The sequence below is a fragment of the Agelaius phoeniceus genome, chromosome 15 (assembly GCF_051311805.1).
Source record: "Agelaius phoeniceus isolate bAgePho1 chromosome 15, bAgePho1.hap1, whole genome shotgun sequence".
In the NCBI taxonomy this organism is placed as follows: domain Eukaryota; kingdom Metazoa; phylum Chordata; class Aves; order Passeriformes; family Icteridae; genus Agelaius; species Agelaius phoeniceus.
Genome location: NC_135279.1, coordinates 14,366,016 through 14,391,251, shown reverse-complemented (window position 1 = coordinate 14,391,251; position 25,236 = coordinate 14,366,016). Strand labels below are relative to the sequence as shown.

Here is a 25,236-nt window from a genome sequence, read left to right as displayed (position 1 = left end):
AGGAATTCCTGAAATCCCTTTCTAAATTCCCACCAAAACAACACTGTCAGACTGTGCTCCGTGCTTCCTTCTTGACTCATTATCAGCTTGTGACTTTTCCATTTTAATTTACTGTGAATAAATTTATCATCACCATCATCCAGTTTCCTGAACATGGAGAAGCACTTGAAGCTGGTTAAGCAAGCGTGATGATGATTTCATGCTGGTTATTATCAGCTGAAGCACTGACAGACTCTTCAGTGGTCAGTCATCACATTAGCAAATGTAAATTTCAGTAGATGTTTAAATATCTCGATACAGTGAGAGACAATCAAAATGCTCCCTGACAGTCCAGGCAATCTTAAAATGTTCCTGAAACTTAATATAGTTATTTTGCCAATAACTAGGCAGGGGCACACACAATTCTGTCTTTAGTTGTTGCTCATCATTGGCTGCTGGGATGACCAAGTGCTTGACTGGATATTGCTGTATTGACACTTCAGCTGTTCTCCTGTGAAAAATTGTGTTAAATCAAGGATGACACTTGATTCCCTGTAAATTTCAAGAGAAAATTCTGAAAAATACATGCTAATTTTTTTAACTTCTTGTAACAGATATAATATATTCTAAGGAAAGCTTTCTGCTGAGAATTCTTTCTTTGCTGCCTTGTAGTGCCTCTGAACGTAGGTGAAGCCTGCAACTATTGATATTCTATAAAGGTCATGCCTGTTCAATTTGTATTCTGCTGTTAGCCAGGCAAAACTGTTACCCAGTTCTCCTCTCCCTTACAAGTCTCCTGTGCCTCTTACATCTGTTTTTTTTTCTGGTGAATTCTCATTTTCCCCAGTGGAGTCTGGCATGTGGGATGTGCCAGCCAGTTCATGGGATGCCAAACATTTTCATTCTCGTCGTGTTGTCGTTGCTGTCAAAACACAAAGCTGGTGAAAAAGGAAGAGAAGCTTTTCAGTGCCTTGGTGCAGCTTTTCTCCCTGGCACTTTCCTTTAGGCTCACTGGTATATTTAGGGTGGTTCCTGCTCTATCCTGGAGCACCAGAGGCCAGCCTGCAGTCCCTGGCACGTGTAAGGTTGTCAGGCTGCTGTTGATTCTCCCAGTTTTGTGGTTATTTCCTCATAGTTTGATTACTTGACCTCACTGAGATAAAAATACAAACATGGCTAAGGGTAAAAGCCATATAAACATTCCCATTTGCTCTTAAAAAACAATTTTTTCAGTCATTTTGGGTTTGGAGTTCAGAATGTTATTTAAATGTTAATCACTTGAAGCTGTGCTTGGGCATATAATTCAATTATGGGACCATCTTAATTATGCAGATGGTGCTTATGAGCAGCTGATACAATTACAGAGCCAATTCAGTGCACATTCATTTCAAGGGCTTAGCTGAAACACGTTATTATTTCAATGTGTGTGGACAAATCCACTTTTTTCAGGAAATGGGTTCGTGGAATTGTAATAGTGCACTGCTCAGCTCGTTGTTCCAATGGTGTGCAAACCACAAGGTTTTTAACCATTCTCCCTCAAACTGTGGTGGTCCAAGGCTTGTGAGAGGTTTCTTCATGTTTTTTACATATCCAGAGGGATGAAAATGGAGACTTGAGTTAATAATCCATCATCCCTCTGGGTAGCAGGCGGTTTTATTTCTACTTGAATATTTAACCTCCTTTTGAATGGTGCCCCACATCTGGAGGCCGTGTGTAAATCTCATCCAATCAAGCTGATAACAAAATAGGAGAATTAGTGGAATTTACTTTCACCATGAATTGCTGCAAAAATAAATACTGGGTAATTCCTGCTAAAATAGAACTCCACTTTTAATGTTGTTCCTTCTCTTGGTGTAAGTCCAATAAAGGAACCTTTAGTATGTTTTATGGCCTGGTGCAGTGTTCAAGGAAGATTCTGCTCCCTGGAATATGCTTTTCTCATCTGCCTTTGTGTTAGTTTAACAAACATCTTAAAACCACTTTTAACTCCATGTGAGGCCTGCCTTGTATACTTAATTAAAAATTAGATGCCATTAGTGGAGCTGGGATAATGAAGAAAGATTAAATAAAGGACTGAGATTTATAGAGGGGAATATTCATAGCGGATATTTTAAAAAACTGAGAGTTTTGAAAGGAATATGAACCTGAATGATTCTGGCCAAAAGTCATTATCACAGTAAGTAGGAGGGAAAAATGTTTAGGGATAATGTATTCTGCTTCCTCAGTTTCTTTTCTCCCCCCAGTTTCTCACTGATTCAGAGCAGAAATAAGTCACTGATGCATCTCACCATCCACCTCCTATGGCCACACCTGTATTCCTGCTGAGCAGACTCTCTGTGATACACAGAATAGGTGTTGTCACCTCAGAAAAGCTCTTTAGGACCTGAATTCCCCCTTCTAAACAGTCTGCACATGCACTTTTCTGCTCCAAATGACTCTGGTGCCTGAAGAAGAGCGTGTGCCTCTGTACTTGTAGCTGTACAATGAGATCAGTTGCTCTCATTTTCAGTGTTTGGCTCTAAATAAACATCACAGATTATATCATTATGAACATAGTCATCAAAAATTCATGCCAGGAACCTCGTCACATTGTAAATTCTATTTTCCAGCCTGGGGTTTATTCATTTTTTGTTGAAACCAATGGGAGAATGAATCTGGATCCAGTGTATTCACTGCAGTTGCAGGTCAGTTTTGCTCAGAGGGATGGATCAGTAATGTAGACTTTGTGCCTGATCTTTGCACAGAAGGGAGCAGCATCTGCCCAGAGCAGCTCTGCTGTGCACTTCTGAGGCATCCCAAGAAGACATCCTGGTTACCCACATGTGGAAATACAATTGTAGTGCAGTTGTAAATTCTATTCTTGCTGAGACTGCTTTCATTTTTGCTTTATACCTTGTTACAAGTACTGCTTGCAACAAAAACCGTTACTATAGTAGTGGAAAAAAATTAGCACTTAGGAAAAAAAATGGAAGTACACACTTGTTTTCAGTTTTGTTCCTGGGTCATTTCCCTCCTACTTACTGTGAGTTAGATGATGACTTTTGTCATGAGACAGGAGCAGCCAAACCAAGCAGGTGTGCATTCCCTGAAATGAGGGTGGCACCAGTGCAAAAGGACAGGGGATGGAAACCAAAGGATTTGCAATGCCTAAGAGCATGTCTAGGGATACTGTTCAAAATTCAGTACCTGGTTCTGCATCCCACTGCCTTGCTAGGCCATTCTTTATGGATGAGATTGTCTATGAGCTGGAAAGAGAAATGCATGATGTGTGAGATCCGAGAGGACGAGGTTGCTTTGCTTTGGTTTACAGATTCTGTCAGAAGCAGCAGGAGGAGATGGCATTTGCTGCTGGAGTGAAGGAGGAGGAGCTGTTCCTGTGGCCCAATGGGAAAATTACCCTTTTACTTTTGGGGAGCCAGCAGGAGTGTGGATTAGGTGTCATGGAAATACAGATTCCAGAGGGGTCATACTAGTGCTGCTTATGATTTCATGAAATTGTTTCAGCTATTAGTTCATGCAAAAATGTAACCTCATTTATCCATCATTGCCTTCTATGGGATTTTGTCTTAACTAATGTCAAACTTCATTTTCCACAACATATAAAGGAGGAAATTGGGGTAAATTGATACTGACTTTCCTGTAGGCTGGGAAGGGGAGTTTTCCTTTGGAGCCCTCTCATTCCAAAGCATTCCTGCTCTCCTGGAGCTCCCCATGCTGCCCAAGGCAGCCTGTGTGTCACAAACACTGTCACTTTTGGCTGCAGCAATGGCTCTGCCAAAACAACAGTGGGAGCAGAGAACTGTAATGAGCTTGTGATGTTCCAAAGGTTTCAGGAGTGTAAAGGCAGAGGAAGCATTTTCTGAATTACTTTTTGGAGAAAAGAAAAGCATCGCATGCCACTAGCAAGCTTGTATTTCTTCCTGAGTGGCTGTTCTCTTGTCTTTAGTGGTGTCTGTGCAGTTTGTTGAGAATGGAAGCTCCCTGTGCTGCTGTTAGAGGTGTCCTTAAAATGATGCATTTCCTTGCTGAGAAATAGAGGATATATTTTCCTTTTTGCCTATTTGTCTTCTGTTCTGCATTAGTGCTCTGCCTCACAGAGAGCCACATTGATGCAATATTTAGTCCTTTAAATTCATTGACAAGGGAAGAATTTTGAGCTCAGAGAACTGAGTTAACATCATATACTGTTTGCAGTTTACCATTTTTCTCAGTAGTTCTTGGTAGTAGTCAAAAGATGTGGATTTTGGCTTTGCTAAGTAAATAGGTAATTTCCTGCCTATTTCCCTTCTAAGTGCAGGATACCACCTATGCAGATGACAGTGACAAATTAAGTGTTCTTGTGTTTGATTGTCTCAGCAGGAGATGCAGCTTGTTGTTGGGTTTGTATCTACTTATGACATGGGGCAGAACTCTGCATGGATGAGCTAAAAAACTTGCACAAGTACTGTCCAAGATTTTCTTGCTGAACTGATTAGTTCCACCAGCTGGTTGCTCTATAGTTGTAAAATACATGGTTTTTTTAAAAATAGTGTTTAAATTGCCTTTGTGCTGCTTTTCCACAACTGCACAGGGCTCTGGTGTAACTGAAATTCATAGAACTGTGGGACAGTAGAGGCTGGAAGGGACCTTGAGTGATCACTTGGCAATAGTCTGGGGAACCCTTGCTTCAAGCAGAGCCACCTTATCAGGTCAGAGCAGGTTGCTCAGGGCTTTCTATGATGTCACTTTGAAAGCCTCCAAGGACAGGGACTGAGGACACAGCTCCTGGGGCAGCCTGGGCCCCTGCCTGGCTGTCCTTGGGTGTGAACTGGGTTTTCCTTTTTAGGTTTTAGCCCAGACTTTACACTTCCCTCTTTCTGTCTCTCAGGAGAAACATCTTTTTAATCTTCCCTTATCAAATTAACCCTACACTCCTTATCAAAAGATTTCAAACTCCCAGAATTTCAGTTAGACTTAAGACAGCTGCTGATAGAGAAAATTGAAAAATAAGGGTTCTTCTCATTGTGGGCTGTGTGTGCATGGAGTAGCAAGGTGGGAAGCAATTTTTATTCCTGTGTATATTAAGCTGAAGGCTTCCTTAAATATTTGTGTAGAATTTTGAGTAAATTGGGACAAGGCTAAGCATACAACCCCCCACAGCCCCCCAGCTTTTAAGCATTTTATGATGGCTAGCACTGTTATATGTCTGTATGTTCCCCAGCTATGAGAGCACTCTTGTCCACTGTCAGTTTTTCACCTTTGAAATGTAACAGGCAAATGAAGCCTTTACATGTGGTTTAGCTTTGATGGCTAGGTTAATTTTTTTTTTTTTTTTTTTAGATTTAACCCTGCGGTCCAGTCTATCTTTATCTGATTATTACAAGATTAATGAATTCTAAACCTTTTCTCTGTTTCCAGGCTTCTCAATGCCAACAAGATCAACTGCCTGAGGGTAAACACGTTCCAAGGTCTGCATAATCTCAAACTGTTATCTCTTTATGACAACAAACTGCAGACCATCAGCAAGGGGCTCTTTGCACCTCTGCGATCGATCCAGACTCTGTGAGTATGCAGCCAGAGCACAAATGACAGCTCTCTCTTTCCCCACCTAAAATGTTGCCTGTCTTTTCATCTGACATTAAGACGATTTGGAAGAGACATCCCTGTAGCAGCCCCTCCTTTCCTCAGTGAGAGAAAAGGAGCAAGAAGAAGGAGTGTTGCATCAGTTCAGTGAGGGCAGGATCGACACAGCCTGCCCTCAGTGACAGAAATGTCAGGGCTGTGTGAAGCTCAGGCTGTTTGTTGGGGAGATAATGTGTGCATTTGACTCTGGATAAGATATGAACAGCATTTTCTATTAGGATCATTGCCTAGCAGTTTTTAATGAGCCAATGAGTTGGCATCTCTCCTGCCTGGGTCTGAGTCCTGCTGTGCAGTTCGTGACTTCTGTAACCACATTTCAGCTGACATTCCACTTAAGGGGAATGATATGTTGTATTATTTGATCCATTAAGAAAATCCACTCAACAATTTTGAATTTGGAGGCATTAGAATAGGCACCAGAAGCAAAAATACAGAAATGATTCAATATTTTGTAGAAGAAGGTCTCATCCTAAAGCTGTGAGTAATAAGATAATAAGGTAAATAGTACTCCTTCAGAGCTGGAGTTGGCAGCCTGATATTCCAGTATTAAAATATCTATGAGTGTGTGTGTATATATATATATATATATATATATACACACACACATACTGCAGTATCTCTGCACACACACTATAGTACTGCAATTTTTGTATGCAAATGCACATTTATATATTTTAATACTGGGAATGCATTGGCTGAATTAGTTGTAGAAATATTTTAAACGATATACAAATGAACTGACAGCAAGGATTTCTCGCAGCAGAGTTTCTGCCATGTCCTCAGGCAGCCACAAACATAACCTGAATTTCCAACAGATATTTGGCCAGTATGTATTGCTGCAAACCATTAAGGCATTGGAATAATCATACACAGCACCCCCAGTTCTGTCCCTGCAGCTCCACCATGCCTTCTGCTGCTGCAGCCTGTGTGTATGTGCACACATGAACTGGGGCCACAGAGAGGGCTCTTTCCCTGAGGTCTGTAAGGTTTGTCAGGTTAAACAATAGGCTTTTGTAGTGTTTTAATGTTTATGGCCTAAGGTGTGAACATCTCCCGTTGGTTTCCATAGGGTTCTGCTGGTAGCTCTTGCTTAGAATGGACTTGTTGCTTCACACCAAGAGACTTTGTCACAAAGTTTTGATTCATTTTCCCATTTTTAAGACTCCAAGTGATTGCCATCTTCTGTACTTTTCTAGAGCTGCAAAACCAGACCCAAATTCTGTCTCTATGTGATTCTTTGGACCTTTCACAGCAGGAATGGCTCTACTGCAACAGGAATCTTGAGTTTCTTCAGGCCCTTTCTGCTCTGTGGGCTCTCCCTTCCCAGTCCTGAACAGCCATTGCCCTGTTGCATTTTACACCTATTTTGTTCAACGGCAGTTCATAAATATAACTGCAAACAGAAAAGAAGTTTCTACAAGTGGAAAACAGCAACAGAGGGAGAGAGTTCTTGTGAGGCTATAACTTTATACCTCTGTCCAAACCAAATTGAAACATCTGTCTTTTCTTAACCTGTCTTTGCAGTTATTGGAGAGCTGAGTCCTGCTCCCTTGGAGGTCAGAGGGACTGATGCAAGTTAGCTGAACTGAGATTAGAGCCTGGGAAAGACCTGGCACACTCTTCTGATACAGTGCTCAGCTTTGTCAAGCAAAATGAATCAGAACAGCAGCAGAAAAACACTTTCTCTCTGAGATGCTCCAGCAGATTTCTGTTACCAAAGTCTAAATGCCCAGCTAAAATCAATGCTATGATACCTATTTCCAATTTCATAGGAAACAAGTTAAGCAAATTTTGGTAAAGGATAAAGTGCAGTTGTACCTTGCCTAAACATTTCAGTCTTTAATTTAAAACCTTTTGCTTCAGGAAAAAATACATATGAAGGAAGTACTGTTAGAAATGATGAGTGTGTGCAGATATTAATTTCATTCTTGTGAAAAGATTCTGGACCACTTCTGCCTTTGCCCAAAGACCCAGGGTGCTTTCCTAATTCACATTTTGAGCTTGCTGATAAAATTTCTTTAAAACCAGGATACAAAATGCCTTTGCCTTTGCCCAAAGATCCAAGGTGCTTTACTAATTCACATTTTGAGCTTGCTGATCAAATTTCTTTTAAACCAGGATACAAAATGATCTTCAGGTAAGGTGCATTTCTCTCAAGAGGCAGCACATCAAGCTCTCAGGAGAGACTGTGGGACCTGGGAGACAGCAGCAGGTCTTGTCCTTTAAAGGGAGATTTGCTGTCTTAATTTTTGTTTCCTCTGCAAGGAGGACTTGCTGAAGATGTGAGCGCTTGCAGAATTCTCCCATTTGGGTGACAGCAGCAGGTCTGTGTCCTTTAAAGGTTTTGCTGTCTTAAATTTTGTTTCCTTTGTGGAGGACTTGCTGCACTCACAGAATTCTCCTATTTGGGAGACAGCAGCAGGTCTGTGTCCCTTAAAGGGGGCTTTGCTGTCTTAATTTTTGTTTCCTTTGTGGAGGACTTGCTGCACTCACAGAATTCTCCCATTTGGGTGACAGCAGCAGGTCTGTGTCCTTTAAAGGTTTTGCTGTCTTAATTTTTGTTTCCTTTGTGGAGGACTTGCTGCACTCACAGAATTCTCCCATTTGGGAGACAGCAGCAGGTCTGTGTCCCTTAAAGGGGGCTTTGCTGTCTTAATTTTTGTTTGCTCTGCAAGGAGGACTTGCTGAAGATGTGAGCACTCGCGGAATTCTGCCATTCACGAGCGGCTCTGTGCAGCTTCCACTGGGCCTGGGGTGTTTTTTTTTTGCAAGAGCCGATTCAATTACTCCACTCTTCAGCTTCGGTGGGGGAAAAAAAAACAAAAACAACAACAACAACAAAAACCAACAATGCAGGAGCAGGGTGTCCCAGGTCAGTGGTGATTAAACATGCCATCCTTCTCGCAGCCATTTAGCTCAGAACCCATTTGTGTGCGACTGCCATCTGAAGTGGCTGGCTGATTACCTGCAGGACAATCCCATCGAGACGAGCGGCGCGCGCTGCAGCAATCCCCGTCGCCTTGCCAACAAACGCATCAGCCAGATCAAGAGCAAGAAGTTCCGCTGCTCAGGTAATAATTCATTTATCCTGGCTCTGCTGCGCTCCCCGCGCCGGGAGGAGCGGGTCCAGAGAGCCCGCTAATCCAATCTGCCCCACAGTGTTTGCTGTAATGGATATTAGGGAGCAGCTTTGGAAATTGAATTTGGGCAAATTCGGTTAGTTCGACAGAAAGGCAATTACCTTATGGATTAAAAAAAAAAAAAAAGGGAAAAAAAAAAAAAACAGTCTATAGCTGTCTTCTCTTAAAAACAAAAAAAAAAAATAAAAGCTTGTGACATGTATTCGTAAAAAGATACTAAATTATGAAATATTTAAGCAAAACAATGACAATATATATGCATCTATATGGGAAATGTTATATTTTGACAGGATTGTCAGTTGTATTCAAGCAGAGCTCTTACTGACCTAATGAGAGCTGAGCTCAAGTTTAGTTGTCACATCTAAAAGGCTGAGAACAGTATGAGAGGTTTTTGTACAACTGGCAGTGAGCATTTCTGATCTGGGATGGGAGTGAATCTGGGGTGAGGGAATGACATCAATGCACGTGCTTTCATGCATTCATTTTCCTTACATCCATAAGCAACACACACTAACTCCAGTAAAATTGCCATCAAAGTTGGTAAGATTTTTGGTTTCAGCAAGCTTTGAATCAAAAAGTGCATAATAATTTAGGCAAAGGTTTTGTGTTGTGAATGAAACAGAAAAATGTTTCCACCTGAAATTAACCTCCAAAGTAACATAAACAGCTTTTTCTTAATCCTATCTCTTCTTTATTTATGGTTCAGCTGTCAGTAAAAGAATATTTCTTGCCTTACACAGCACAACTAAGCAATGACTGCTTCTTCATGTGTTTTTCCTACTGGTTCTATTGGTGATATCTATTTTGGATTACTGCATTTTTGTATACTGTAAAGACAAGCAGGTTTCGGTAAGCAAATCTATTAGTGTGTACTGAGGAGAAAAATGACTGTTATTGATGGAGTACCTTGCGGTGTTTTCTATGAAAATTACTATGATTTTTCTTTTTTTCCTCTGAAAAGCAACATGATTAATTGTGTTCCTGGTGGTAAAAGATGAATGGCTGTAGATGGGGATGCAGCATGAAGCTGAGTGGCAGCAGCCCAAAACAAGTCGTTGTGCTTTGTGCATCACTGTGAGCAACATGCCGAGCTAAACCTTCCCTTTATGGGGGAAAGAAAATAAAGATAACTTCATTTGCAGTCAGCTTCTCTTGGGCAGGCTTGTTAAGGTCTTCAATCCCTTGTGACTCAAGCCACAACATTTATAATCAGGCCTGAAATTATGACATATTTTATCTAGGTTTTTTGGATTGTGTCCATCATAGTAACAATGCAATTAGCCAGTAATATTCATATTTAAATAAACTGGAAATGAAAATGCATAAATATAACTTAGTCAGGAAAGCAGCCTGCAGAAACAGATCTGTATAAACCTGTACCCAATTTGCCATTGTTATTTTCCTCTGCTTTTATTAATGGGCTGGAGGAATTAATGTTATGTGTGTGCATGCATGCTTTGAGCAAAGGTACAGGAGATTGGAGGAGGCAAACACCAGCTGACACCATTTAGGAGAGGTCACAGCTAAGAATTGCAGAACTCAGTACCTGGTGATGTTGAGAATAATATTTTGTGTGAGTTCTTTTCTTGGGGGTCCTTTCCTTGAGGCATTAGGCTGTTTTTCCCTGGGTCTCCAGCTCTACATCTATATCAAAACCACATGGAAAAAGCATAAACCTGACTTATGAAGGAGGAGAGCAGGGATTGAGCAGCTTCAGAACAAAGATTTCAGCTGGATGAAAACTAATGCTGTTCAAAAGCTCAATAGAGAAGAGATCCTTGCCTGTAGAGTTTCCAGATGGTGATGAGATACATTGAACTCGACTTGCTGTCTGCTCACATGAGACAGGGAACATCTAATGGTTTAGAAAATCTTAGCTTGTAAATCAATCCAGGGAACAGACATCCTTGGCACCTGTTCTGCTCAACTTGTCCCTTTGAATCATGGCTGCTTCAAGCTTGGCATTTAGCAGGAATTTTCCATGTTTTCATTTTGAGGAATATGTTTCATCCCAGGATCTAACCCTGCACGTCTCTCTGCAGAAATGTCCATGAGGTATGAATCTTCTTTTAGAGCATTGGGCAGTGCTTTGTGTCATCCAGGGATGACACAATCCCACTGGGATGGCAAGGCTTAGTAACTTGTCAATGTCCTCACTGTCTTTGGAATTCTCTGTTCTAGTTTTTACATCTCCTGCTCAGTGTATGAGAAAACAATTTTTCATTTAAATTCTTTTGTAAATGTTCATCTCTTTCTCAAATGGTTCTTTTTTCAGGATCCTTCTATTTCATGTAGTTTATGTAATATATCTAGTACGTGTCAATGGTCAGAAAGTTGTTTTTTGAGGGGAAAACACAGGGAATGTGAGGGATTTTATCCTCACGCAGTCTTTGACATTTGAGAAGAGACAAGGATGCACAGAAAGTTTGGGCTCTGTGGGAGCAGAGCTACTCAGGCAGTGTCAGGATTGCACCCAGGAGTAGTTAAGCCTAGGAGAGCTTAATACTTTGACATCAGGGAAAGGACAGTTTTTAAAGTCATAAAATTCTGAGGTTGTCCTGAAGTCTGTGTGTCCTCCACGTTCCTTTTGACAAGGGCACGTAGTGACAGGAAAGGGGGAATGGTTTAAACTGTAAAATGGTTGATTTGGATTTGGGCTGTGGCTGCCCCTGGATCCCTGGCAGTGTCCCAGGCCAGGCTGGATGGGGCTTGGAGCAGCCTGGGATAGTGGAAGGTGTCCCTGCCCATGGCAGGGGGTGGGACTGGATGATCTTTAAGGTCCCTTCCAACCCAAACTATTCCATGATTCTGTGATCATAAAGGGAACTGTCAGAAAGGACCTTTTATGAGAAAGAAAAAATGTGACTGTTCAGTAAATTAAGGGAAGAAAGGGAAGTGCTTTTTCTCTAAGAACAGAAGAGAGGAGTGGTTAGCAGGAACAGGGGAGAAAAGCTGAGATGTTTGAAGTTTCATCAGTCTGAAGTGGCAGAGGAGCATCAAGAAGGAAATGTCAAGAGGACACAGAAGCAGACGGGCTAAGTAGAACTGTATTTGATAATTAAATGAAACTGTGAAGACAGAGCTACAAAACTTCATTCTGCACACTCTTTCCTTCAGTTTTCATTGCAGGTCCCCACTGTATAGGTTCAATAGCATCCTGCCTGAAGTACTCACTTTCTTTCCTCAATTGACCAGTTCTTTCAATTGAGGCACTTTTTGCAGATGCTATTTCCCCACAGAACCTAATGACTCGAGCTTTTACTGATGACAATGGAGCAACATCTGCAAAGGTTATGAGTGGCCATAGGAAGGAGCTTCTGTGCAACAGGTAGATAATGTACATAATTCTTTTTAAAAGGAGAATTGGAAGCATTATAGCATGAAATGAAGGAACAGCAGGGAACAGGACATATTTTTGCCCAGGGCTGTGAGACAGGCAAAGCTTTTGAATATACCATCAAATATGTTTAAACTTCAGATTGCAATAGATACTATTTTCTGTGATTTTTAGCTTTCCGTTTGATGCAGTGCACCACAATAATAACAAATCTCCCCCTTGCCCAACTGTGTCCCCACAGCTATACAATCTGAGACTAAAAAATCTGAGATGTTTTCTTGAAAGAAAAATCATAAGTACAGGCTGTGTCTAATTCTCCCTCTCTTCTGTTTAGAAAAGGGAAATACTGTCATTTTTAGTGGCAACAGTGAAATTCTGATGATCATTTTCTTTTTGGCTACATCTGCCCACTCTGACCACCTAAGGATCCAATGGTGCTTGGCAGCCTGAGGCCACTGGAGGCTCCCATTCTTAATGTGAATAAGGGGGAAAAAGATCAGCACAAATATCCTGCCCAGAAGCATTTGATTAAGTTCACTACAGAGCAGTTTTGTTTTCTAAGGCAGCACTGGGCTTTAGGAGTAAGGGAAATGAATCCATGAGCAGATTGTGTTGTCTCTGTGGTAGCTTATTGTCACTTCAAGACTTGGCAGGTTCCTTGATTGCTGTGTGACACTGTGTATGAAATAGCTTTTGGAAAGAATTGCCTTTGCATTCAGCTGTATATCTATTTCTCCCTGTGATATGTTTGCATTTTTCAGTATATTGTGCATTTCAAAAGCGATGAAAGTTCCACCTGCTGTACTGACACAAACTATCTCTGATAATGATCAAAGCAATGTGTTTCTACAAACATCACATCACAAAAGCTCTTTATCTTCTAATTCTTAGAAATAAGACTTTTATCAAGAAGATTGCTATTGGAAATACTCTGAAGTGAGCCTGTCTCATTGCTTCCTCCTGCATACATTGTGTCTAACTGCCTTTAATTAGTTGCTTCAGTTCCAGACAGTGCTATACAATCAAAAGGACAGGGGAGAGCAGGAGGAGGAAAATGAACCATCTGCCAGCATTATTCTCTCCTTTTTGGACACTACTTCTTCTTAACCCAACCCAAAGCAAAGGCAGCCTTTTGGGTACATTTGGGTCCAAAAATGGCATATTTAGGGCTAGTGTCATTTCTCTCATGTTATTCACAATTATTGCATGGCAATGTAGCTGCTTTTTGTTCACTCATAATTTTCAAAGCATTTGATGAAACCTCTTCTCACTAATTGCAGCTTTTCTCCTAATTCTTGATGTTCTTTTCCAGTCTCTCTCTTCACACACACATTCACCTTCCTCAGGTTACCTGTCTGCTTTGGAACAGACTTGCTGTTTCTTGTAATCACCTCAACTCTCCTCCTCTCTTCTCTGCATTGTTGCACATTTAGAAGCACAGAACTGCCATGGATGGAGTCAGGGGAGCACAGGCTGCATGTCAGGACTCTTTGTCTGTGGCCATTCACACATTATTGTCCCTTGGACTCCTTGGGTTATCCCCTGCTCTGCTCCTAGTGATGTGTAAACACATTTAAGAGTTTTGAGCTCTCAAACTGAAAGCTGCAATGCGTTTCTATTCCTCAACCAGTGTTTAAGTCATGAAAGGCAGGTGAATTTAACTCAGAGCTTACATAATTTATCTGATTGAAACACTCTGCAGTTGTTCCTGTAATTTGCCCATCACTCTGATGACAACTTCGCAAATTCCTTTCATTTTTAATAAGCAAATAGTCATTTACAGACCATGGGCTCCTGCCCTCAGCATTGTCTGCTTGAGGGAAAGCACAGGTCTCCACCTGCTCCACTGCCTTGTTGCAGTGCTGCAGGGACATGTTTTTGGGGCTGTGATGATCCTGGCCAGGATTTTGGGGCTCCAGCAGCTCCTGAGCAAGCCCCAAGCCCTGAGAGCCTCTGGGTTTGCCCTGGATGCTCCAGAACTGCTCATGTTGGGGGGAAATCTCATCTGAGGCCAAGCTCCAGCACTTTTCTCACCATGGCTTTGCACTGCTGTAAGGGAAAGGGATAGAAAACACTGGTTATGATTTGAGAAACTGCATTCAGATTTCTCTGTGGTCTGGTTTGGTTTGGTTTGGGGTTGTTTTGTATGTTTTGGTTTTATTCAGTTAAATTCTGTGTGTTGTATCCTTTTTTTCTCCCTGAAAGACACAAAGACTCAGCAGAACTACCTTCAGAAACCCTCTGAATATACCAAAACTGAAGATATGTCTGTGGTGCATCAGAATTATTCTTATCTGAATGGAAGGTTGTTTAACACCAGTAAATCACCTGCAGATTAGATGCTACACTGAATTTGTAATTAGGAATATGAATTTTTCATGGTACACTGAAACTGAGTATATTTGGGCTTTGGTTTGCATGGATTCTTCCTGAAGCTGAAGTCATTGGAGAACACAACACAACTGCTATGACTAATAGTAATGGAGCTGAGTTCCCTTGTACTGTGCAAGTGTTGCTGTTGTGAAATTGATTTGACTGTACTGATTATAGAACTCCCTTTTCTGTGCATCTTTGACAGCAGTCCAGATCTTTGTGTTGAAATTTGAGTCAGTTACTCTGAGGCTCCATTAGCCTGTGCAGAGCACGATGGGGAAGGGTTCTGGCTTTGCAGTGGGGGAAAGAATGGAAAGCATTTCACTCAAGGAAGCACAAGCTCCACATAAACCAGGTGGGTCTGTTTGGCAGAGAGTCTGGTTCTTAATAAGAAAGTAAGCTGACATGTTTCAGTTAGGAAGTTTATTTTAGGCTCTGCCTCATTTTATTTTTGAGTTGAAGTAGTCTTCAAAAAAGCAAAATATCTGAAGAGCTTTGTTACCCACCATCCTTATTTGCAATTACAGTGGAGGCACTGGGAAGAGGGAGGGATGACTCTTGAGTCACAGATGCATCCACAGGTATCCAAATATCACAGTTATCCTGGATTCCCCATGTAGGCAGAGTGCAGGGCTGTGCAGATTCCTCCCTTGAGATCTGAATTGTCCTGTTAATTAATTGTGGTGGTGTTCACAGGGGTCCCAGGATGAGGGAAGAGACAGGAATCTTGACTCCATGTTTCAGAAGGCTGATTTATTGTTTTATGATATATATTATATTAAAAGAAAATTATATAGTAAGACTATACTAAAAGAATAGAGAAAAAGAATTTCATCAGAAGGCAGGAAAGGAAAGGAAAGGAAAGGAAAGGAAAGGAAAGGAAAGGAAAGGAAAGGAAAGGAAAGGAAAGGAAAGGAAAGGAAAGGAAAGGAAAGGAAAGGAAAGGAAAGGAAAGGAAAATGGAATGATAATAAAATCTTGTGACTGACCAGAGAGTCTGAGCCAGCTGACTGTGATTGGCCATTAATTAGAAACAACCACATGGGCCCAATCCCAGATGCACCTGTTGCATTCCACAGCAGCAGATAACCATTGGTTACATATCATTTCTGAGGCCTCTCAGCTTCTCAGGAGGAAAATCCTAAGGAAAGGATTTTTCATAAAATGTGTCTGTGACAATGAGCCATGTCAGAAAGCTGAGTGATTGATGGCTCTTTTAACCTCAGAAATTACACTGGGACAAAGTTTGCTCTCCTCTGACATTGCCATTCCATGTGCTGAGGTTAAGCTGAGCATCACCAGGGGTGCCAAGGCAGCACTTTTTGTGTGTGTGGTGGTCACTTGAGTGGGATACAGAAAATAACTGGGGAGGTGCTGCCATGAAAAGAACTCATCAGCTAAAAACCAGTGCCAGGGTGTTGGTGCTGCAGCTGGACAGCAAATATTTCATCTGACTGTTCTGAGACTGCAGCTCCCCTGGGTGTGGCAGCATGATGGGACAGTTAAAAATAGGGTCCTGTGTATAAATTCTTTACAAACTGCAGGTTCAGTGACTGATCAACAGAATGTGGATTACAAGAAGTGAATGAACACCAAGAGCAAACCAAACAATGCTGCTTGTGTGTAAAGTATCTAAAGGGAGGGGTTTTCATGGAAACTGGCACATAGCTGGAGATGTATTTCACTTTTCAATTTCTTTTTTGCAGACATTTATGCAGGATGATCTTATGTATATCCAAAAGGCTTATGGAATTTATTTAAATGTAATTTATAAAATAGTGTGCTTTCCTGGTATTTCTGCTCTCCTGTATTCTAGGGACATAAATTAGGATTTTGACAGATTTCTTTGTGTGCTGGTACCTCTCATTCATTGCAGTTGATGATTAGTTTAGGCAGTTATTGTAAGTGGTGTTTAATTAGTGCAGCAAAGGAATAGAGACTTGTTCACAATATTCTCATGGGGTTTCTCAGGAGGGTGTTTGCAGAGCTCAGACTGCATTTGATTCTAGTAGGACTGAAAGAGTTCATTGACACTGAAATGACTGAGTTTATTACAGATATCCCACTTAATACTGTAAATCTGTGTATAATATAAAAGTCTTTGGAAGATATGAACTGTTACTTGTCATTGTTTAACAGAGTACTGTGGATTCATTTGTTTGAAGAGCCCAGGCCAGTATTTCTGCTTTATTAAAGCAGTGTAGGAATAAGGATATAGGATTCTACATCCTTCTTCACTGGAGCCATACAAAATTATTGGCAGGAATGCTAGTTAGAGATATAATTTCTAAGTAAATGAGGTGTGGATTCCAGGGTTATGCATATTTTGAATTAATCGGGCGAGAAAATTAACGTGGTTTTGTGCCACATTGCATGAGTCACAGAAGAAAATTAATAATCTGATGTTTTTATCAATTCAGACTCTGGCTAGTTTGGCAGCTTGTGAAGATTGAAGATTTGTGTTAGGTTCCCCTAAAAAACTGCTTCAGTTTATGTCAGTTTATTTCTTAGACTGAAAAATCAAATTACCTTACTTTCATTGCTGAACCAAACCCACAGTGTGGAGTGGCTAAGTTAACACTGTGCTGATTTATTTCCTGAAGTTCCCAAGTAACTCAGTGATGGCTTTTCTGCACAGCAGAGCTGGGTCATGGCAAAGTGGGGAAGCACAGACCCCTGCTGTATTATCTGTCATCTCTGCTCAAGCACTTGCCTTGTTCTCCATGTCGGTAATGAATGATCTGCTTGGTGCTGACTTTGTTCTTTGGGCAAACCCCTTACTAAGGAAAGTGATTTGTATTTAAAAGCACCAGCACTGACCTTCCCTGAAGTCCAGCAGAACTCTGAGCAGTTGCAGAGGACAGCCACTCTCTCTCTCTTATCTGGAAATCCTGTAAGCATTTGAGATGTGACTTTCAAAATCATTGTCCACTGGCACAGCTCTGCACACAGTGGAGCCAGGGAGAGCTTTATTCCATGGGAGCAGTCAAGCCTGAACTGAATGTTCTGCTTTATATGTCAGGGTTGCAGGAATGAGTTACAAGAGCAAAGCTGTTTGAAATAATTCAGGATGTCAGAAATAGGGAACGCTCAGCTTCCATCAGAGAGTGAGGTACAAAACCCAACAAATGTGCTCAGAGACAGAATAACAAAATGCTGTCTGTGTCTGCAGTAACATGTGTGTTCTACTCTGCTGGAAAGTGCAGAGGAAACCAAAAAAAGAAGAAAAGAAAAGCAGTGGCAATTCCAGATCGTCAGTGTAAGTGCCACCAGCATGAGGGGCCTCTGGGAGCTGAAATCAGGCTCAAAGGGCACTCGGGGAGCATTTAAGGCCAGAGCTTGGCCATCAGCTCAGAATCTGCTGTTATTAGCACGGGCTGCGGTATTTCTCCAGTTGCATTTAAATAAATGCAGCAAACCTAAATGGCATTTTTACTGAAAGGAGACACCAGGAGAGAGTAAGTAATAAAAAGCAGGGTAGCTTGGGCACTCAGTGTGTTGTGGGAGCTGCAGGTGCTCTCTGGAAGGAGCAGTGAGCACTCCTCTGGTCGTGTTTTCTGTCGTGCCAGCTCTGTCTCTGAACTCGCCCGGGCTCTGTTCGTGTTCACTAACCCCAATTGTGCTCCAGGGTGTTCCTGCAGTAGCATAAAGGATGACCTCTTGTATCCAGCACCTTTTTGCATGGGTGGAGTGGAGAGCAGCTCTCCGTGAACCTTCAGCTTGTGCTTCTCCATGCTGCTTCCTCTGAACGCTCCTCTCTCTTTGGCGCTGCCTAACTCTGACTCTGGCTGTCCATGGGGTTTTCCTTTGTGCTTGATCTAACCATGTGGTAGAACAATACAAATGGAACATGGTTCTGTCAAGCACCATGGAAGGCTGCATACTCCCTGCAGCATGGCATGCCTGGATACTTCTGCTGGGGCAGAAGCATCAAAAGGTGAGAGATTCCCATTCCCTTTCCCTCTCGGCACGGTGGAACTGGTGAAGTGTTGCTAACCAGGCTCCCAGGGAGCCACAGAGATGTTTGCACAGACTTTCCACAGGGCTTGCATGCAGAATAACCATTTCTAAGTCATTAGAATTACTGCATTTCTAAGTATTTCTAAGGAATTAATCTGTTTAACTGCTCTCACAATGAAGGAGTCAGGCGTTCTGCTGGTTGATAATGTTCAAGGGTGATTCCAGTTATACCTACAGAGATTAAAAACCACTTTTGTCTCCTTACCTTGTGCATAATGTAAGCTGCATCTGTCTGTTTGAACTGTCCAGTGAATCCCTCTGCTTGAGGTACACTTTGGATGCCATTGCTGCAACAAGACACCTGCCACTCAGTGTAACTTTGGACCTGCTCTTGATGTGCTGGCATTGCATTGTGAACAAATATAATGCAAAAAAACCCTTCATAAGAGTCTGCAAAGCATTGTTTTCTTCACTTGAAAATGACATGGCTAACATGGCCTGTTTGGGAGCATCAATATCCAATAATTCCAGAGGGCAAAGCTGAGTCAGCAAAGCCAAATGGGCCATTTTAGCTTGGACAGCTTAGAAAAGATCTTCAAAATAGTTCTGCCTAACTCCCCCCTGTACAGAGATAATGACACCTATTCATAAAGGACTTTGAGAGTCTCATACAGAAGTTTTCTTACATTGAAATATTTCCTTGTCTTGCAAATTTGTCACATCTCTATTGTGGAGCTGTCAAAAGAAGGACATGCAGGATTCTTAGATTTTATCTGTAGTTACTGATAAAAATTAACAATAGCAATGTGAAATTATGACCAAAAAATGCACTTCTTTTTTATTCCCTATGAGAATTGTGATCTCGTGGTTGTATGAAGAACTTTTAAGATTCCTGGGTCTTTCATTCAAGTTTTAGACTATCTGATCTCAATGGTCATACTTTTGGTGCCAAATTTGAGGCAGCTGGATCATTTTCTGGAATGAATGTGTCAGGTCACTTTTGAGACAGCCTGATTCGTAGCAGAACAGATCCTCCAGAACTCCTTTTAAGTCCTTTGGACAAGGCTAAGTTTTAAAAACTGAAATCAGGTTTTCTAAACAATGCTTTAAAAGAAGAGTAGAACAAAAAGGTATTTCTCTCTGTTGCCTGATTCTCCACGTGGGTATCAGAAAGGCACACAGAATGTTTGAGCACTTGGAAATGTGGTGTCTCTTTATCTCAATGCTGCTGTTCTGCAGAATGCCATGGTGTGTTTGTTTTATGATAATAAGAAATCACAGTACCTGATAGAAGTGTCACATTGGTTGTGAAATAAAAATGTTATCAGAGTAACTAACAAATCAAATAACTACAACTGCCCTCAGTTACACACGGGCCTTGCTGTTGCCTTGGCTACTTGTTTTACAGCAAGCTTTAATTCTTCCTCATTTGGGGAATTGCTAGGGACTGTTGGGTCATGTTCTGTCCTGCATCTCTTTTCTGTGCCTTTCCACGGATGATTTTATAGTGCACAAGGAGTATTCCATGCCTGTGGTGCTGAGCTGTGTTTCCTGAGTCCTGTTGTGTTCTCTCAGAGCCTGGCAGTCAGGAGGAATGGATATGTGTGCTTAAACAGCTCTGCAAGCAGATGGCTGCATTTCACATTGCTATCCCAGATGGGAATATCTTAATAGAGCAGCCACCTGTCCAAGTGATCTCAAGGCTCAGGTCAAACAGTAAATTTTATCAAGTCTTTGGCAGGTGATTTCTGCTGTCTCTCAGGCTAAGAGATGGCTGAGTACTGGCTGAGCACATACAGGGTGTTGATTACTTTTGACTCAGTGATTACCTGAGTAACTCTTGTTTAAACTCAAAAAGAAAAATGAAAAAAAAAAATAGAAAGAGAGAGAAGGAACAAAAAGTGTGAAGGTGATGTTTGCTCCCTTCCTCTGCTGCTGAGCTGAGGCCTTTCCCCTGTTTCAGTGGTGGCACAGATGCCCAGGCAGCACCAACTTCTGAGAGCTGCTGCAGTGTGGAAGGTTGTGTGCCTTACCAGCAGGAGGATGGGTGCCACGTCAAAGAAGTCAAAGTGTGATAAAATTCTGTATTTGTTCAGCCAGAATGCTTGAGAGAAAACCAAACATGTATTTTTCACCCTCCAGTGTTATACACTGCTTTTTCTCCTTCATAAGGAATTGCACTCTCCCATCCCTTTTCCCTGTGGGAAGGTGAATCTTGTATCCATCAGCAGATTAAAAATTTTGCTTAATAAATGTTTACCCTATGAAACTTTACATTGTTTGTGATTATTTTTTTCAACAAAAGCTTTTACTAGGAAACTTAGTAGTGCTTTTTCAAGGGTTAAGTTGGAGATTTCCAAGACACTTTCTGATCACTGATTGTTGGTGGGTTATTCAATGTGTACTGTAATTGTAGCAATTTTAATAAACTCTGGTTCTGATAACTGTTTGTCTTTGGTATTGTTTCTAAGGAATCATAAACAACTAAACATTCTGACTACCCAGCTTGGAATGTCTAGGACTGGAAATAAAATGTCAGATTTTTTTTTAAAAGGATAAGTGTTTAAATGATAATGGTGTGGGTAAACTCTTAGACTGTATTTTTATAATGCTTTAAAATGCCCACTGGTCCTAATACTTTAAGTGCTGTTCTGTCAGGGAAGTTGCACTTTAGATGTATAATTTATAATAAGCACAAAAACCAGCAAAGAATTTAGCACCACTGAAGTAGCAAGGTACAAATCTGTATGTCAATGTTCCCATAACCCAACTTGGAATTACAAAACTAAACCCAAGTGTGTCTGTGGGATCGGACTGTTAGATTGCCTGTAGAATTGCTTTTTTTCACTGCATCACCTGGTGGAGATAATGCATAACATAAATTAAAATAATAGTGGATTTAGGAAATGTCTTTTTTCTCTCAGAAAATAGTACATGGTCATAAACTGGGCACTGGTGTATTTATCAGTCAGGAAGGGGAAGCAGGTGATGAATGTCGTCAAGGCTCCATAAGCAAATTTCAGGTTGGGCTTAAGTTTTTGTTGATGTTTTTGGGTTCTTAAAACATTTGTTCAGTTCCTCTCTCTGAGAAAGGCTTGTAATTGACTTTTAAAAATTTGGAAACCTTGAAAAATGCTTCTTGGTAATTACAATCCCTGGGCCTTGCACAGGGCTCCTGCAATGGTTCTGGTGCTTCCATTATGAAATACGAAGTGAGTGGGCAGGAATTGCATGGTGGGGGTTTGGCAGCACTTTGCTTACACACACATTTATTAATCCTCCAGGTTCCTTGAAACACTGAGATCGAGTTTCCAACCTGCTGCTATTAAACAAGAAAAACCAAACCTGAAAAGGACAGATTAGTTCACTGAGCCTAATTGGAAAAGCATTTCATTAGAATGGGTCAAAAACCCAGTCAAAGAGGTCTGGCAATCACAGTGTAATGGTACATCAGGGAGTGCTTCTCACTAAGTATGCTCTACCCATTCCTTAATTAAAATGAAAATGATTTAAACTGCTATTACTTTCCTTTGCTGTTTGTTTAACATAGTTAATAAAGATATCTAATTATTGGAAAGTTGACAAGGTTGTCTAATAAAAGATTGCTCTGAAAAACAGCTCTAATAGCTGAGGTCTGAACATTTGGGACTTTCAAATGGTATCTTTAAAAGTCTTTTGTCATTTGAATTCTTTCATGAGATGCCTTTTCCTTGTTGCTGGACTAAATTCCAGATGGGAAAAAAGTGACTTTGCTGGAAAATACCTTAACAGGTAGGCTTGTTAGACAAGGAATTATTCTGTTAAGGGGAGAGTGAAAAACCAGGGACAAGTCTTGGGAGTAATTTCAAAAATTGCTGAGCACAAGTCCTTGGCAAGTGTTAGAACTGTGTGCAGGAGCTGGGGGATGACAGGAGGCAGTGCTGAGGATGGATTCCATGGTACCTCTGGTCACTGCAGTTCTCAACAACTGTTGGCTGGAATATATTTTCCTTTCATTGCAGGCTCAGAGGATTACAGAAGTAAATTCACTGGGAAGTGCTTCATGGACCTCGTGTGTCCCGAGAAGTGTCGCTGTGAGGGGACAGTGGTGGACTGCTCCAACCAGAAACTCACCCGGCTGCCCACCCACCTCCCCGAGTACACCACTGACCTGTGAGTGTGCCTCTGACACGGCTCTGCAGCCTCACTTGTTGCTTTTCCGAATTTTTAAAGGCTTTAAAAGCGACTCAGATGGTTAAAGGCACCTCCTGCTTTTATCCCTGTGTGAAAATGGGAAAGCTATTTTTATTTCATTTTCTTAGCACCAGCCCTGTGTCCTTCTCCAATGCTGGCCAGGCCCAAGCTGTGTCCTTCCTGTCCAGCCTACTTTGGAGTCCTCTGCCTTTGCACCTGGCCATTTTTATTGAAGAAGTGTTTTTAACCATTTGAGTGAATCTATGATTGGGAGCTCATTGCATCTCAGCATTGCCTGCTACTTGGGTGGAGCAGGCCTTATTAAATTAATGTAACCTCAAGACATTTGAGTATGAGAAAACATTTTTATTGCTTAGCAACTGAAGATTCTGGTTCTTTTCTTGCATTAGTAGCCCATTCAAATAGAATTTTCTTTTTTTGAATTAGTGTTGTATTTATTGTACTTATTCTATTTAAAACCTGATAAAAATTATTGATCTGAAGTCGAGAAAAAATATGAGAGATATCCAGAAATGCAGCAAAGACTCTGCATAGCAAAATGGAGCTATGTGCAATCAGAGAATGAATTTTACATCCCAAGCCTGCCAAGACAGTGGCCTTCACATTCATTTTGAAGATCAGCAGAGTTTTATAGGAAAGGAGCTGAAATCAGAACCCTTTTGGTTACATGGCCCCATCTCCAGTTGCGTGCCTGGTGTAGCAGAGGCACCACAGAGGTTCAGTCACATACAGGGGGTTTGTGTGCAATGGATTAGCTCAATAATTCCTTTTCCCATGCACTGGGAGATGAAGGGGCTCTGACACTGTCCTTTGGCATTACACTCTTTAGGGCATCCTAAGCTTTCACTGTAGATACTCCTCTATGTCCTTTTTCCTTCAAAGCTAAACTCTTTTACCTGTAGGAGTCTGGGGGAGATGGCAGGGAGTGCCTTGCTTAACAAAGGTCATGGTTCTCTGTGTGGCAGCCCTGAATGTCACAGGGATGGATTTACAGACATCTGGGAAGCATTAAATATCTCTCTGTTTGTTCCTCTCAGGCGTCTCAATGACAATGATATTTCTGTTTTGGAAGCTGTTGGACTCTTCAAGAAATTGCCCAACCTCAGGAAAATGTAAGTCTGAGTTTCTTGTTACCATACAGGCAGCCTTGGATTGGAAGGAAGCAGGGAGGGATGAGTTTTTGTATTTATGTAGTGCAGTAGTAGAAATCACTTTTTTAATGTGAGTTTAATGAAACTGAAGGAGTTCCCTGTTGGATGGACAGGCACAGTTTAACCACACTGACAGATGAAGACCCCTAGGCTGACATTTCAGTGGGCTTTTAAGGCTACATGTCTTAGTCTTTCACTCAGAGACTGACAGAAATTCTGTCCCAGAGTTTATTCCACTGTATGCTTATTGTTGGAGATGATTATGACATTCAGCATTTTGGTTTTGTCTCTCAAATGTATTGTGTGCCTCCAGCTGTGCTGTGGTTGTTTCAGATAGTCAAAGGAAAATCATATTACAAGATATGGACAATGGCAGCTTCTGGTGATCATTATTGGTTTAGAGAGGAGAATAAATTAGCAAACATATAGATCAGTCATTCAAATATTGCTGTATAATTCTGCTGACAGTTCTGGCACAATGTATTGTATATATTTAATAAAAGCAGTGTTTTGGAAAGAGAATAATATGTCAGATACCTGCTGATAGTCTTCAAAATGGATCCTTCTGAAGTTATTTAGAGTTTTAACCCTATGGACCCATTGCTAGTGTCTCATTTAACTGTTTGCTTTTAGTAAGGTTTTATTGTCTGGATCAAGCTAATTTAGGTAACCCAACCAACCCAGGCAATTTGTTCTGCATTTGTTTCACGTGGTTTCTGCCATCTGGAGCTTCCTGGCCATTTGAGTCCCTGTGAGATCTCAGGGGCTTTGGAGGCAACTGTAGTGGGATTCTTTTTAATTCTGCAGGAGTTTCAGATGCAGCACTGCAGGCTTGGGGTGGGGCTGTATCTGTGTAAGTACAGCCCATCAGGCTTGGGGAACTAATCACAAACATTTGCCTCATGTTTTATGAATGATCAATAATTTGTAGCTACAGTGCACTCAGAAAATGATGTTGACATTGTTAAGTGCTCTGTTCCCTGTGTAAGTAGATAGTAAACAGGAATGAAAAATGCATGCTATATAAGAGTATACACAAACTGGAAAGCATGTGTCCTCATCAAACCTTCAGGATTTATGTTTTGAAAATTGGAATAATTTGTTTTTATTTAAATGTTACAGTAGGGAAGTACAGTGCTGTCCCTCCTGTCCTCATCGATCGCTCAGAGGGAGGGATGCCTCGACAAGGGCTGTATTTTGTGCATAAATCCAGCATGAAACCATTGTCAGGGATTTTTAAGAGTTGTTTCTTGTGAAACCAAAGATTCTTTTATCTGTCCTTGGTGGCTGCTGAGATCAGAGGTGTGCAGGAGCAGGTCAAACTCATGGCAAAAGGAATCTGCACCCTGCACAGGGTCTCTTGCTGGAGTTTAGTGGCAGCCTCCAAGCAGAGGCTCTTAATGAAATCTTTGTTTCTTTTGTTCTGCCCGATGCTCTAAAGTTTCTCCATCTTAATTAAAGGGATTTTCTGAAAACAGTG

At 41.3% G+C, this 25,236-nt stretch overlaps 1 protein-coding gene across 3 annotated transcripts in view; it reads left to right on the top strand.

Moving 5' to 3' along the window:
• SLIT3 (slit guidance ligand 3) overlaps positions 1–25,236 on the top strand; it is a 494,867-nt gene that overhangs the window by 353,160 nt on the left and 116,471 nt on the right. For all 3 annotated transcript variants that reach the window (XM_077186384.1, XM_054642751.2, XM_077186385.1), the window contains 4 exons: positions 5,377–5,520; positions 8,509–8,672; positions 22,413–22,563; positions 23,643–23,717. In XM_077186384.1, coding sequence (XP_077042499.1) covers positions 5,377–5,520; positions 8,509–8,672; positions 22,413–22,563; positions 23,643–23,717 — 534 coding nt within the window. The remainder of the gene's footprint in view (positions 1–5,376; positions 5,521–8,508; positions 8,673–22,412; positions 22,564–23,642; positions 23,718–25,236) is intronic.